Source organism: Paroedura picta, chromosome 10 (assembly GCF_049243985.1).
Source record: "Paroedura picta isolate Pp20150507F chromosome 10, Ppicta_v3.0, whole genome shotgun sequence".
NCBI classification, from domain to species: domain Eukaryota; kingdom Metazoa; phylum Chordata; class Lepidosauria; order Squamata; family Gekkonidae; genus Paroedura; species Paroedura picta.
In genome coordinates, this window is record NC_135378.1 from 76,094,099 (window position 1) to 76,109,442 (window position 15,344).

The 15,344-nt window shown below is 44.5% G+C and overlaps 1 protein-coding gene across 1 annotated transcript in view; it reads right to left on the minus strand.

Annotated features, from left to right (window-relative positions):
• The window catches only part of MMRN1 (multimerin 1), an 80,173-nt gene that overhangs the window by 28,127 nt on the left and 36,702 nt on the right, over window positions 1–15,344 (minus strand). Inside the window, exons 4-5 of the mRNA XM_077300891.1 lie at window positions 11,068–11,172; window positions 7,911–8,084 (exon numbers count right to left, since the gene is read on the minus strand). Coding sequence (XP_077157006.1) covers window positions 7,911–8,084; window positions 11,068–11,172 — 279 coding nt within the window. The remainder of the gene's footprint in view (window positions 1–7,910; window positions 8,085–11,067; window positions 11,173–15,344) is intronic.

Consider the following 15,344-nt stretch of genomic DNA (forward strand, 5'->3'; position numbering starts at 1 on the left):
TCATCTACCAAATCCCCTTATCTTCAAAACATTAACCTTCAATACTGCTGATATTTTAGCTGACAGGAGCAACAAAGAATGCAAAGGAAAGCTGGAAACATTTCACAAAATGTCTGAAATGCAAGTTTTACAATGCTCAAAGTGCTTCACTTACATTACCTCAGCACACTTTACAACAGCTGTGCAGGCCAACACTATTGCCTGACAATAGGTAGGAAGGCTAAGGCTGAGTAAATACTAGATTTTGCCTAAGGCACACTGGGGAACCTTTGACTGGGTTGAAATTAAAATCAGGATCTACTTGACAAGAGACATCCAGATGTGATGATAGGGCTGCCAAGCCCTCTGGAGGGCAGGAGGTCCCTGTGCCCAGCTTCTCTTTCTAACTGCTGCTCTAAGCGTCAGATGAAGAAAAATACACCAACAAAAAAGTTCACCAGCCTGATGTTGAAGTGAGTCAGTACTCTCTAGGAATACCAGAAACTTTATGGTAAAACCATATAGTTTTTAGAGATTCCTAGAGAGGACCAGTTTCCAATGGCCGTCTTCTCATGTCCCCAACCCTTTATCTCTCTTATGTGATAGGGAGGATTCAGATCAGTGGAGGTGCCAGGGCTGAACAAAGGTCCAGGACCCCATTTACCCTGATTCAGCAGGCCCCAAAGGTAGGCTGTAGGTAGAACCAGGTGAATTCTACCTATCATCATCATATAAGGCATACACAAAGAGGCTGTATGTCATTGCTTCAGAGATTTCAAATCATGTGAGATGCACAAATATTAAGGTTATGGGAAAGATGTCATTCTATCGCATGCTATGAAGACCACTTATTTTACCTAACCCTTCCTCCAAAGACCTCCAGTGATATACATGGTTTCCTCCTACAGTATTAGATAAACCCCCAGAGGTTCTCTTCAACATAGAATGAGAGATATTAATATAGTATGGTAATTAATCTATTACAGTGTCAGATGCAGAGGTTGATTAAAGACATGGATTTATTAAGATTTAAATAACAGAACACGTTTCAACTGAACGTCTACTAAGCCAAGAAAAAAATGTCACAAAAATGCAAGACAATCTCCAACTATTGTTCCTTTATATACCTAGTTTAGTTAAAGTGACCTCTCTGTTCCTTTCATATTTGTATGCTAACACATAGCTACTTCAGGACTTATTTTATTAATAGAATGTTTCCTTAGTCTAGTGGTTCGAGTATGGGACTAGGTTTTGGGAAAACTAGTTTTAAATCTGTCATGGAAGCAGGCTGGGTTCTCCTGGATCAGTCAAACACTCTCAGCCTAACCCACCTCTCAGGTTTATTGTGAGGATAAAATGATGAGGTGAATGATGTAAGACAGGAGTAGTCAACCTGTGGTCCTCCAGATGTCCATGGACTACAATTCCCATGAGCCCCTGCCAGCGTTTGCTGGCAGGGGCTCATGGGAATTGTAGTCCATGGACATCTGGAGGACCACAGGTTGACTACCCCTGATGTAAGACATCTTAAGTTCCCACTGGGGAGAAAGGTAGGGTATACATGAAGTAAATAAGGAGAGATTCAAATGAGTAGCCGTGTTGGTCTGAAGTAGCACAGTAAAATCAGAGTCCAACAGAGACCAACCATGATTTATTCAAGGCGTGAGCTTTCGAGTGCAAGCACTCCCTTCATGTAAGGAGTTCATAGTCTGATGAAGGGTGCTTGCACTCGAAAGCTCACACCTTGAATAAATCATTGTTGGTCTTAAAGGTGCTTATAAAGAAATAAGTCTTCACTTCAACTCTCTTTCCCCAACTGCCGCTAACTGACTTTAACTGCCACTAACTAAGTATAACAGGAACTTCTCCAGAATCAGAATGTTCAAACTTCCACCAATCAGGCACAGCGCTGACCATCTGACCAAGCACAAGCAAGCCAATCAGCAAACAATCCCCTTTCAGTTCTCACCTCTTTCTTTAAAGCTCACGCCCTAAGTTGATTTTTTCCCTTTCTTTTTTTTTTTGACATGAGGCAGGTAAATCTAGACAGCATCCTAAAAAGCAGAGACATCACCCTGCCAACAAAAGTGTGTTTAGTCAAGGTTATGGTCTTCCCAGTTGCAATGTATGGCTGCGAAAGTTGGACCATAAGGAAGGCCGAGCGTCAAAGAATTGAGGCTTTTAAACTCTGGTGCTGGAGAAGACTCTTGCGGGTCCCTTGGACTGCAAGGCGAACAAACCGGTCAGTCCTAGAGGAGATCAACCCTGACTGCTCTTTAGAAGGCCAGATCCTGAAGATGAAACTCAAATACTTTGGCCACCTCATGAGAAGGAAGGATTCCCTGGAGAAGAGCCTAATGCTGGGAGCGATCGAGGGCAAAAGAAGAAGGGGACGACAGAGAATGAGGTGGCTGGATGGAGTCACTGAAGCAGTAGGTGCAAACTTAAATGGACTCCGGGGAATGGTAGAGGACAGGAAGGCCTGGAGGATCATTGTCCATGGGGTCGCGATGGGTCGGACACGACTTCACAACTAACAACAACAACAACAGGTAAAGGTGAGAATCAGTCACTAGCTTAGGGTCACCCAATGAGCTTTGTCCCAGCCCCATCCATAAACCCTTGTCCTGCTCGAGTGATCCCCGAGGTGTCCATAAATTGCTTCACCTATGAAACAATAAAAGACTCAGAGGAAAATCAAAACAGTTTCCACCTTTCTCATGATTTCCACGGAAAGGGACATCTATCTAATATGGAATATATCTCTAAGCTGCCAGAAGCACCACTTCTTTCCCAAGAAAGCAGGAGAGACTTGGGTCCAGCTTCCATGACCCCCACAGCCATTACCAACCCCAGCAGTTCATTTTGCCAGCGATGTATCTTCATTGAGCTTAATGGAGGCCTGTCACAGCTGGACATTCATCCTCTTCCCCAGAAGGTGTCTCCCCCTCCCTCCCTTTTCTGTATTTGTGTTTTAATGGGCAGGAGTGGGGAAAAGAAAAGGGATGAGGACAGTTCAGAGGTCCTCTGAGGCAATGAAAAAGTCACTTCTAAATGTACAACGGGGGCTTGCACAAAGAAATGCAAAAGGCAGGATAGATCCAGAGGGAGGAGGGGGGGGACACAAATCTAATATGAACAGAGAAGAGGAAGATGGAAATTCCTGTAACAAAAGAGGGGCTGCAGATGACAGGCCAGCTTTAAAAACTGTTGGAGCCATGATGTACCAATTATTAAGACTAATAAGTAATGTGATTTGGAGGGAGAGAGACACAATCTGGAAGCAGAAATGGAGAGCAGATGGGTGAGAGCAAACAGACTTAAAGGGAAAGATGTAAATTAAATAAGATAAATTCTCTATTCCAGGGGGAAGAAAACACAAGTCACATAATGGCTTTTATTAAGACCAATCAAAATAACATTATCGATGTACAAGCTTTTGATTTTGCCAGAACTGCTAACTGGCCTGGATGCTTCTAAAAAAGGGAGGAGAAAAAGGCAATTGGTGTTCCATACAGGGTGTAGTGAAAAGGATCATGCCTTTAAGATCATGTCCTCAATCTGCCCCCTTTCTTTGTTTCTTAACATTTAATCTGACAAAAAAGTTCTGAAGAACTCAGAAGTTGGCACATTATTTTTATTGGTGTTATTTTGGTCTTAACAAAAAGTATTATGTAACTTTTGTTTTCAGATTTTGTTTGGGACCAACTAGATGCCTCACCTGTCGATTTTGGAAATTCCAGCCCGACTTAGCAGTTAATAATTTTCATTTATTTCCATGGGGAAAAGTTAAGTGTGTAAAGCATTTCCATTGAAATCAATGTTAGTTCCAAGAGCTTACGTGATTCTATGCTAAATGTGACATGGTTATATCTTAAGCCTTGTAGTTCAGGACCTATGGCCAATCAACTCCATGCTAATCTTCTGTCCACCAGTTTTACTGCGGGTGCTGCCAAAGCACATGGCACATGACAAATCTACTTTATATAAAAAGTATAAAAAGTATAAAAAGTGAAAGTACAAGGAGCTCTGTCACATCTCCTTGGAAAGCACAATGCTCACGTTCCAAATGGAAAATACTTTGGCGGGCTGCATCACAATCACATTTGGGACCTGGTGCTTTGCCCCATTTAAACAACAGGTCTGCACAACTGCCAAACCCTCTTTGTGTTCTTTTAGCCCACAAAGCAAAGCAAATCCTGCCAGCTTCTTGTTGGCGTTTATCAGGTTATAGATATCAAGGGGCACACAGCTACATGAGAAGGAAGCTTGAGCTGGCACTTGCTCACTTGCTCAGCAGTGACTCATATTTCATTACATTTTCGCACATGTTCCCAATATTTCATGAACACCTCATTAATATTTACTCATCGTATCGTTTTCCCCACTGTTTTCCTATTTAAGCCTGCAGCTCTATCCCGCTTTTCTTTCATTTGCTTCTCCCATGCAACTTAGTAAGACCTTAACAGATCAGGAAAAGAATATAAGAGCATTCTTCTTGAGCTGACTGAAAGAGATGCAGGGGAAAGAAGACTGCAGAGAAATGGGAATAACCCTTCTTTTGGGGACAAGAGACCTTGGTGGAAAATAATGTTGAGACGGGCTATCTGTTTTGTTTTAATGGACGCAGGCTTCACAGAACTGTCAGGACAATAAAGAAAACACTGTCATACACCCCAGAGAGCATGAAGTTCTTCTATGGCCTTATGAAGCAGAAGGAAAGGAAAGGAAAGAACAAGAAGAGACAAAATGCTTTTTCAGGAGGACATTGCAACTCACCAATGCACACAGTCTCCACTTCTGGAAGGGTCAAGCCCTGTCTAGTCCCTTGTCTTATAATGAAAAGCTAATAAAAGAGGCTAATAGTAGCAATTTCGCAAGGCAACTTGGTCAGCAGGATAACCCAATTTGTAAATGACTGGCATCAATCAAAGGGGACGCCGGCATACAGTGAGTGAATGCTCGTGTAGTCCAGGCGGAGGCAGAAATAATACAGCAAGAAAATCCAATAAAAAGGTCTCTACAGTAAAGGCTGCCTTCACAGTCAGCATGGGAGCTAGTGGGACAGAGGAGTTAGAGCACTGTAGTCACTGAGATGGTGGATCTATTCTAGCATCACTTCCCTCACAGGTTCGTGTAGACAAAAATTCACACGAAGACTGCAAACTTGGCTGTTTCCTTTTGTGACCCTAATGTCTGCTGATGATGGAAGGGGATCTGGAATTTAGGAAATGCCTGGGCAGTACTCAGATGCTGGTTCTACCAGAGCAAATTTGTGTGGAAGCAGACAGATTAAATCAAAGGGGGAAGGGAAAGGGGAAGGAAGCAGCGAGGAAATGGAAAATGTTCCATGACATATTGAATGTATACCCAAGGGTTGATTGTGCCACAGAGCAATAAAATGCACAGGACAGGATGGATGGGACTGGAGGTGTAAATATGGCTTTCTGTAGAGTAGTGATTTGGGAAAGCAGAATTTGGAGCTTAAAACTCCAGAGGCAAAGAAGGAATGGGGCGGTAATAAATGATGGGGTAGCTTTTAGAGATCCAAAGATGCCCTTTTAATGGGAACTTTGTCAGTGTCTAAACGGCCAAGGACGCTGGAGCGTGACCTGTAGCAAAATAAAGACTTGGGGACAAATCCTATGAACTAGAAAACAAATCTGCTGCAAATCTGGATGGATGGAGTGAAAGGCCTTTCACATTACTTAGGGGCTGTCAGAGTGTCCCACTCACTGAATGAAGCCAGCTTGCTAGCGCATAGTAATGTGTTTTCACCATGCTGCTGTTGTATGGCGCGAAGTGGCTCATCCTGTGGTAACAGCTCGATTATGTGCACATCATCTGCTCCATCACGCCAGCCAAGTGAGCTGCTGTAACCGTAGCTTTATGTGATCCTCAAGACCTGCGGCTGATTCTGGTGTGGAAAAGTCATTGCTGTCATTTGCATATCTAACTCGGTTCTCGTGTTCCCCTGTATTAACTCTGGTCAAATGGGTTGTGTATTCTCCAGTTAACAGATAAGGGTTTGGACTAGGGCAGGGGTAGTCAAACTGCGGCCCTCCAGATGTCCATGGACTACAATTCCCAGGAGCCCTTGCCAGCATTCGCCAGCGAATGCTGGCAAGGGCTCCTGGGAATTGTAGTCCATGGACATCTGGAGGGCCGCAGTTTGACTACCCCTGGACTAGGGGCTGGGAAATCCAGGTTTGAATCCCTAAACGTGCCAAGGAAGCTCCCACTCACATACTTTCAGCCTAATGTACCTCACAAGGTTGTTGTGAGGATAAAATAGAAAAGACATAAGCCATTCGGGGTTCCCAGTGGGGTGAAAGGCAGGATATGAATACAGTAACTCAATTTTTTTTTAAATCTGAAAAGGGTTCAGTAAGAAGAGTCAGAGTGAAGGAATGAAAGCTGGCTGGATTCAACCCATTGCATTTATATTATTGTGTTATTCAGTATTTATACCCTGCTTTTTATGAAGTGCTCAAAGCAGTTTAGTATGCCTTGTTTATGACAGCCTCTTGTGGCACAGAGTGGTAAGGCAGCAGACATGCAGTCTGAAAGCTCTGCCCATGAGGCTGGGAGTTCAATCCCAGCAGCCGGCTCAAAGTTGACTCAGCTTTCCATCCTTCCGAGGTCGGTAAAATGAGTACCCAGCTTGCTGGGGGGTAAATGATAATGACTGGGGAAGGCACTAGCAAACCACCCTGGATTGAGTCTGCGATGAAAACACTAGAGAGCGTCAGACATGACCCGGTGCTTGCACAGGGGATACCTTTACCTTTACCTTTATGTCTTGTTCACAATAAAGAACACAACTAAGAAAATTTAAGTGGAACATTCAGTCTAGAACTTCTCAGGATGGAATTTCTAAGAGTGAGCTATTCTTGTGATCTTTTAAGGTTCGTTGTTCAAATGTGCCAAAGCTCTCCACACCCTTTCCTGTGTCTTTGTGGGTCATCCATGAGGTTGTGGCATAATTGGGGCTAGAGGAGCCCCCCCACACTGGCCATCAGTGCCAGGATCAGGCTTGGTGGCTGCAGAAATGTCAGTGGGGCAGCTAAAGCCTCCCCCGTACCACACGGCCCAGCAGAACAAAGTAAGATGGCCACATTGAACGTGAAGTGGCAGAAGTAGCCTGGGAAGGTAGACAGGGTGTGCAAAGGCAGACTAACCTGCCTGGAGTAGCTGGGGAGGGGCAGTAGGGAGGGGCTTTTCCAGCACACCTGGAGTCAGCTGGACCATGTGACATAACCATCATGTAGGGTTGCCAGTTCTGGGCTGCGAAATTCCTGGACATTTGGGGGTGGAGCCTAGGAAGAGTTTCGGAGTGGAGAGACCTTGGCAGGGTATAATGCCAGACAGATCACCCTCCAAAGTAGTCATTTTTTTCTCCAGGGCAACTGACCTCTGTTGAATGGAAAACAGTTGTAATCGTGGGAGACCTCCAGGACACACCTAGCAGTTGGCAACCCTACATCACAGGCAAAGCAGGAGGGCCTGGACACAGGTGAGGGAAGAGATGGTGATTTCCTGGGAGCAGCTTCCTTTATCTGTTCTAAGGGCCTGTCTGGGCTACCCCTTTCCTCCGTTCTAAAGAGGGAAAGCCAGTCAAGGGCCCCCAGCGAAGGTCTTAATGAATAGCACAGCATAGATCATGGCAGCCTTCAGTGTAATCCCAAATAGAGTCACTAAGCCCATTAAGCTCAATGCACTGCATAGAATATTGCCTTTCGTGGGGACAAAATCATCTTTTTTTTTAAGGTAGATAAAAAAAAAAGATGTACTTCCCTTTGCAGAATGTGAAATAATTGCAAAAGTGCTCTCTGCTCGATTTTGGACAGTTCCTTTCTCCTTTTCTCCTCCTCTCTCTTTCCCTAGCACTTTTAACTGGGTGAGTGATTGCATTAATTTCTTTCTTTTACCTTTTAGAAAAGCCTGCAAGTCTCTGCCCTTATCTTCATTGATTTTGCCTTCCAGAGAGGAGAGTGTCTTGCTCACATCACTCATGACGACCGAAATGTTGTCAACCTTCTTCTGTAGCGAAGTCAGCTTCATCTCTTGGCTGCTAATCTTCTCATTCAGTTTTTGTGCAATTGCTAGGTCCGGGAGGGGAGGGGGAGAATGGGAAAAAAGAAGGAGAAAGTCAGCAAATTAAATCACAAAGGGAAAAGCAAAAACAACAACCACACACAAAAAACCCCCCAAGAAACCCGGAGACAAGTTCAACGAGTGGCTGCCAAGGAGCTAAAAAGTTTCCGGGGTTATTAATAGGAATGAACCAGCTTCATTTTTGTCATGTGCCTTGACTTATGAGTGACAACCATATAAGCACAGCAGCAAATAATTGCTGAATAATCCATATTCATTAGAGAGTAGTTATAATTCCAGGAGAGTGTATTGAATAGTTAGCAGAAATTAATGAGGACAAGAGAAGCCTCCCCCATCTAGCAGTCACCTATGGAGGATTCAGTTTTACCATTTAAATGAATTCATTATATTCATATCCACAGCTGAAAAATTCACTTAGGTGCCAGAGTGCTTATGACTACAGCTTCTGCAACACTTAAAGTGAGAACTTAACCCTGGCAATTAGGGAAGTCCTCTAGAGCAGAGGTAGTCAACTTGTGGTACTCCAGATGTCCATGGACTACAGTTCCCATGAGCCCCTGCTAGTGAACACTGGCAGGGGCTCATGGGAATTGTAGTCCATGGACATCTGGAGGACCACACGTTGACTACCCCTGCTCTAGAGATACAGAGTGCCCAGTCTGTGTGCTTCTTTTGGCCTTCTCTCGTTGTGTTTTATTGCAAGTTCTTTGGAGTCCTTCCCCCAAATGCTAGACTTGAATCCAGTAGCTCCTTAGAGACCAACAAGGTGTTGGGGTTATAAGCTTTTGAGAGACTCAAAGGTTTATACCCTCTAAATTTCATGGGTCTCTAAGGGTGACAGGACTCAAATCTTGCCGTGCTGCTGCAGACCTACCCAGGTTGCTGAAACTTTCTTCCCAAAAGAAACTGCCACATTTGGTTCGCAAATGGGCTTCTGACAAAATTTCAAAGCCATCTTTGGTCCCTGCTTTTTTGGAATTTTACTCACTGCATGAAGAGTTTCTTCCCTGTTCCATGATGTCAGATAACGCCTCACCCAGCAAAGCTTGATCAGTTCCCTGCATTTAAATTTTATTTGGATCTCAGGTGATGTTGTGCAAAATTCTATTTGCCCTTTGAGAGCCCGCATGATATAGTGGTTAAGAGAGGTGGCTTCTAATCTGGTGAGCCGGGCTTGATTCTTCTACATGCAGCCAGATGGGTGACCTTGGGCCAGCCTCAGTCCTGATAGTGTTGTTCTCACACTACAGTCCTGTGAGAGCTCTGTCAGCCCCACCTACCTCACAGGGTATCAGTTGTGAGGAGAGGAAGGGAAGGGAAGTCGCTCTGAGACTCCTTCTGATAGTGAAAAGTAGGGTATAAAAACCAACTCTTCTTCGTCTTCTGTGTGAGGACCACAGGAAGTCATGAAGGCCAGCTGGCATGGTGATTAGAATGTTGGACAAGTACGAAGTAGACCTCAGTTCAATCCCCCCACATTTGTATGTTCACTGGGTGATCCTGGGCCATTTTTTTTAGCCTACCCTATCTGCCAGTGGGAAGGGGGCTGTTATGAAGATAAAAAGAGGCAGGGAAGTACCCTCCTAAGGTCCTTGGGGGAAGGTCTCTAAACCAACGTAATAGATGTAAGTCAGCATAACCTACAAGTTTCTCTTTGATTCCTGGGAATCTCAGCCAATAACACAAGACAGACTGAACAACACAAAGCATTGCCCAGGATAAGGTTATATATCACCTGGATCTGGCATCTTGTCATCCTTCATACCTGCCAGTCCCCTTGGTCTGGAGGGCTGCATAAAAGCAACAATGACATTATGCCCAAAGGCATAGCAGTTTTGCTACTGCAGTCTCGCTTCCTGCCTTTCTCTAAGCTGAAAGAAATGAGGTATCCCTTTGTTTAGATGTATTTCCTGTGATTGTTTATGTGTGTTGATTAAAACCATTTTGAATAATATCTAAAATGGTTCATACTAGTGGAAAGTGTCATCCAGTATCAGCCGGCCTATAGCAATCTCTTGGGGTTTTCAAATCAAGAGGCAAACAAGTGGCTTGCTATCGCCTCCCTCTCTGTAGCCCCTCTCCTTAGTGGTCTCTTATCCAAGTTCTAATCAGGACTAACCCAAGTTCTAATCAGGACTAACCCTAGTTTCTGAGATCTCCCAATATTGGGCTAGGCTGGACCATCCAGGTCGGGACAGGGAAGAATAGGAGACACCATAATCCAAAAAAGGAAAACAACAGCAAATGCAAAAAGTACCTGGGGGTGCAAAAAAAAATATTCAGGTGCTCTTTCAAGGTGAGAAGGAAGAGCAATGCAAAAGAACCAGATTCCACGTGGAGAAGCCTGCTAATTTAAGGTTACCACTTGCAACCTGAACACCATATGGAGATCTTTAAAGCCATCTAGCTGCTCCCCCCTATTTTATCCTCCACTGGTCATCCGTCCCCTTATATTACTCCCTGTAGTCAACACGACTCTGCAGCAGGTTAGAGAACGTGCAGATGACGAGATCAGGGTAGGAATGGGTCAGAGGACCCACCTCTGCCTCGTCTTCTGCTTCCAATTTAAAGGTTCGCAGCCAGCGTCCCGGTTGTGGGCGACCATGGCAAAGACAGGATTACCCGATATGAGCAATGCCAGCAACAAATAAAAATGGGCATTCATAATAATTTCATAGAGGCCGGTGCAGCACCTGACCTTATTGCTTTTGTAATGAAGTTAGTGGATGTGGGAAGATCGAATATGCCGCTTTCTCCCATCAATCACTGTGATGTTTGCACAAACCTATAAATAACCCCTTTTGCCCCCCTCACTCTTCCGAGCAGGCCCACGGAAGAAACAAGATTGCAAGAGGGTCGGGCGCTTCATCACATGGCTTTGGGTGGCCAAGGGGATTGCCTTTGTTCTGTTTTTAATAAATAGTGCTGACAATGATTGGGTTACAGACCACAGTAATTACAACAGCTGACCTTGGTTGCCGGGGTCCTGTGGCAGCTGGTTTCCCAGGGTTCCTTCATCCACAGCGATGTTGCTTTCAGCCTGGTTGCTGTGTATAAGCAGTTGATCCAGCTGGGCTAGAAGAGAGAGGGAAGGGGAAGAATAAAGGCCGGTGAAACATTCAGCCCGGCTAATTCATCCGACACTCAGCTATCGTCGCTGCTCCTCGGTTCCCCGCCCAGGACCTCTTACTCAGCAAAATGTTAATCGCTTGTGCTGATTCTTAAATTAGCTTCTCTGCCCATCTGGACCTCACGCTACTCTACCGTACTGGAAGGGGGAGGGGGAGGGGGATAGTGAACGGTTTTAATTCTTAACCAGTGAGGATTACAAGTGTCTCCTTCAGGTTGCAATTGATGATGATTTTCCGAGGCTTGCTAATGCCGGGTTCACCTGCCCTGATCGTTAAGAACATGGCGAAGACGGTAAGATTAATGCTGAAGTGGAGGCTGCAGGGAAGGGCACGGTGCAAGCCTAGCATAATAAGTGTCAGATGGCCATTGCCCGGATTCGGTGGCCAAAGGGGAATGATAGTGCTAAGCCACAGAATGGGTTTGCGTTAGGGCTGCTAGGGGGGTGTTTCAAGGTTTTGACTCGGGCTTCAGATTTGCCCTTTCATAAAACGAAAAGGTCTGCCGCATAATTTTGAGATGCTTGTTGAAAATCTGCAACACATTGGGAAACCTAACTGAGCAGCCACGGAGAAGGGGGAGATTTTCAGAAGGGGGCTTTCATACATACTAAATAACGTCATTGCAATCCAGTTTGGTGGCCGTTTGCAAGTGCATGTTGTCTTTTCGCATGGTACAGCCCAGTTGCAAAGTGGATTGAAAGTGCCTTCTTTAGTGTATGTAAACTGCGATTTTATGAAGCATCTTTTAATTTATTAGCTGCCTTGGCGGCTCTTGTGAGGGCAGAAAAGGGAGAATGTATATAAATATATAAAGATAATGTTTCAATGACAGTTTAGCATTTTATTGTATTTGTATGATTTATTTGAAACATTTATTGGCCACTTGTCTTCCTGACAGCGCTCCAGGAGGCCTACAACAAAGATAAAACACGTAAAACTAAATACACAGAAAACATAAAGATCCTTTAAATTCACTCAAACAAAAATTTACGTCTGGGTCTGAAAAAAATCTGATGCAGATGGTCGATGCTTGCTCAAAATGGCTAACTTAAAAAATTAAGTGTGTATGCACACAAAAGCTTCTACCCAGAATCAAACTTGGTTTGGTCTTAAAGTTGCCAACAGGACTCAAACTTTGTTCTGGTGCTTCAGACCAACATGGCTACCCACCTCAATCTATATTTTCTGGAGACTTTAAAATGTCTGTATTTAATTCAATTCCCTCCCCCCCCCCCCCGGCTGTCACTGAATCTATAGAAAAGTGCAGGACAAATAACACCCTTTTTACTCCCACGAACTCACATGAACTGGAGCAGGAGCCTATTAAATCTGAAAGATGACTAATTGAAAGTGCAGTTCTATGTGCCCTAAGGCCTGGTTCACACATGCAAGAGAACGGAACCAGCAAAGTCCCAAGGTGTTAGATTTCATTCTTTATTTAGATATTTATACCACACTTTTCTTCCCAACAGGGAGCTTATAAAATGATGCTTCCTTCCTTCATTTATTCTTACAATGGCAGCCCTATGAGATAGGTGATTCTGAGAATGCTAGCCTTAGGTGGCCCGCTGAGTTTCCATGGCAAAGTGGGGATTCAAACCTGGATCTCACAGATAAGTGTTTGCCACTCTAACCATTATATTAGACTGGCTCTTAGAGCAGACTGCTCCACTTGAGGTTGTGGTCCCTTGATTACAGCTTCATATGATCTCTTACACAGAAATGGAACAGGTGAAAGCCAGTCCAAAGGGGAGACACTTCCTACCCCATCACTTTGCTTTTTGGGTTGACATTTAACTTGCAGAGAGCTTTCAATAATTTCCGAATGCGAGTCTGCATTCTCCTCCATCTGTAGTAGAAGTGGTGTCATCTGTATATCAAAACACTTCTCTGCCACTTCATTCCCCTAGACGGATAAACTAGCCCTTGCATGGAGGGAAAGCACACTGCACACAGTTTGAACTTCTTTACAAATATCCATAGGACTAGGCAGCCCAAGAATGATTTCCCTCCACACCCTAAGTGTTTATAAGTGGCGGAGCTCTTCCGCCAGGCATTTGGCTGAGACCAGACGTAATCAACAGCGACCAAAGGGCCCCTACTCCCCCCTGCCCCCCTCAGAATTCCACCAATAAGCCCTGGACCTATTTGTACTGTTACATTGTTGTATTGTTATACTGTACTGTTACACTGTTATCTGGTTACAACAATTAGTTATTATTATAAGGTTATTCACATGTTTTTATAGACCGTTTTATGTATTGTTCCTTGTTCTTATGTAAACCTCCCTGAGCCTCCGTGGAGGGCAGTCTATAAGTATGATAAGTAAGTAAGTAAGTAAGTAAGTAAGTAAGTAAACAAACAAACAAACAAACAAATAAATAAATAATGCATGTAGTTAAACTACATCGTTCATCTATACTTATAAATGCTGAATGACTTGGTATAATAGCTAACAATGGCAACAAATTCTGCACTGGCAAAGAGTTCGAACTATATACTTCTCTAGTTCAACTATGGTTGCCAACTCCAGATCAAGAAATTGCTGGAGATTAGAAGCATAGCACGAGAAGGGGAAGGTTTGAGAAAGGAAAGGACACGCACACCCCTCCCAAAGAAGCCATTTTCGCAAAGAAAACTGATATCTGTCATTTGGAGATCAGAGTCCAGCAGCACCTTTAAGACCAACAAAGATTTTTTCAGGGCGTGAGCTTTCGAGGGCAAGCACTCTTCGTCAGACTATGATCTTCTTACTTAAAGGTGCTACTGGACTCTGATTTTATTGTGCTACTACAGACCAACACGACTACCCATTTGAATCTATTCATTTGGAGATCAGTTATACTTTGGGAGATTTTCAGGGCCTCCCCCCTCCATAGGATGACAATGCTAAATTCAGTCTCTGAAGACCATTTTTAATTGAACCCAGAACAAAAACCTCTCAGTGTAAAGGACTCAGAAACTAAGGACGAGCCGGACTTGCTTCGGGAGTGGTGGGGATAAATCCAAATAGTAGATAAAAATAAAATAAATTTATGCTTCCAGTAGAACTGTTCTTGTAGTCTGGAGAGCTGTGGCAATTCTGGGAGAACTCCAGGCCCCATCTGGAGGGAAGCAACCCTACTTTCTATAGTGATTTCATAGCTCTGAAGCTATCAGTGTGAAATAGGGATGCTACTAACCCAGGGGGAAGGCTCCTGCCAATCCTTGCCAGTCCCCTGCTGCTGCTCAAATGAGCAGTGGAAGAAAATGGGGAAGAGGAAATGGCATTGTGCAACATGAGAAATCACTTCTGGCAAAAACAGAAAGTAATGTTGCTGGGTTGTGGTGCCACTCAAGGAATCCAACCGATTATCTATGGCAGGGGTAGTCAAACTGCGGCCCTCCAGATGTCCGTGGACTACAATTCCCAGGAGCCCCTGCCAGCAAATGCTGGCAGGGGCTCCTGGGAATTGTAGTCCACAGACATCTGGAGGGCCGCAGTTTGACTACCCCTGATCTATGGTATAACCAAAAGTGTTTAAACCAGAAATCACATTGTTTATTATTATGCAACACCATTTCTATCTCTCCCCAAGTCTGGTCAGTCTCCTGCCAAGGGCTGGCAATCCTATGGAAGCCCTAGAGCAGGGCACCACAATCCTCACCCTCCTATAGGGAGGGACAATCAGGAGCAGTTGGCACAAAGACTGTAAATGAATAGTCAACAAATACTTCTGAGCATCCTTGTGGCAGCTTCCAAGGTGGAGGCCCAACTTGCCTCAAGATCTCCCCTCAACTGTAAGGAAAGGGATGGACAGCATAGGGTCAGTGACTGAACCCACTGAAAACCTCTTTTGGGTTTTTGTCCACCTGGAGAAAATGGCAGCTTTAGAAGGTGAACATTATTGCATGATTCCCCACTGAAGTTCCACCTTTCCCCAAACTCCACCTTCCTCGGGGTCCCCCCCCCAATCTCCAGGTGTTTTCCACCCTGGAGCTGGCAACCCTCTCTGGAGCAGAATCAGGCAAAGCAACTGTATTTCTGACTGCTGGGTGAGCCCCCCCCCCTACAAATCCTTTTACTCCAGTCTGTTCTCCATTAGGCTGGGCGGGGGGGGGGGGAGTTTACCCATC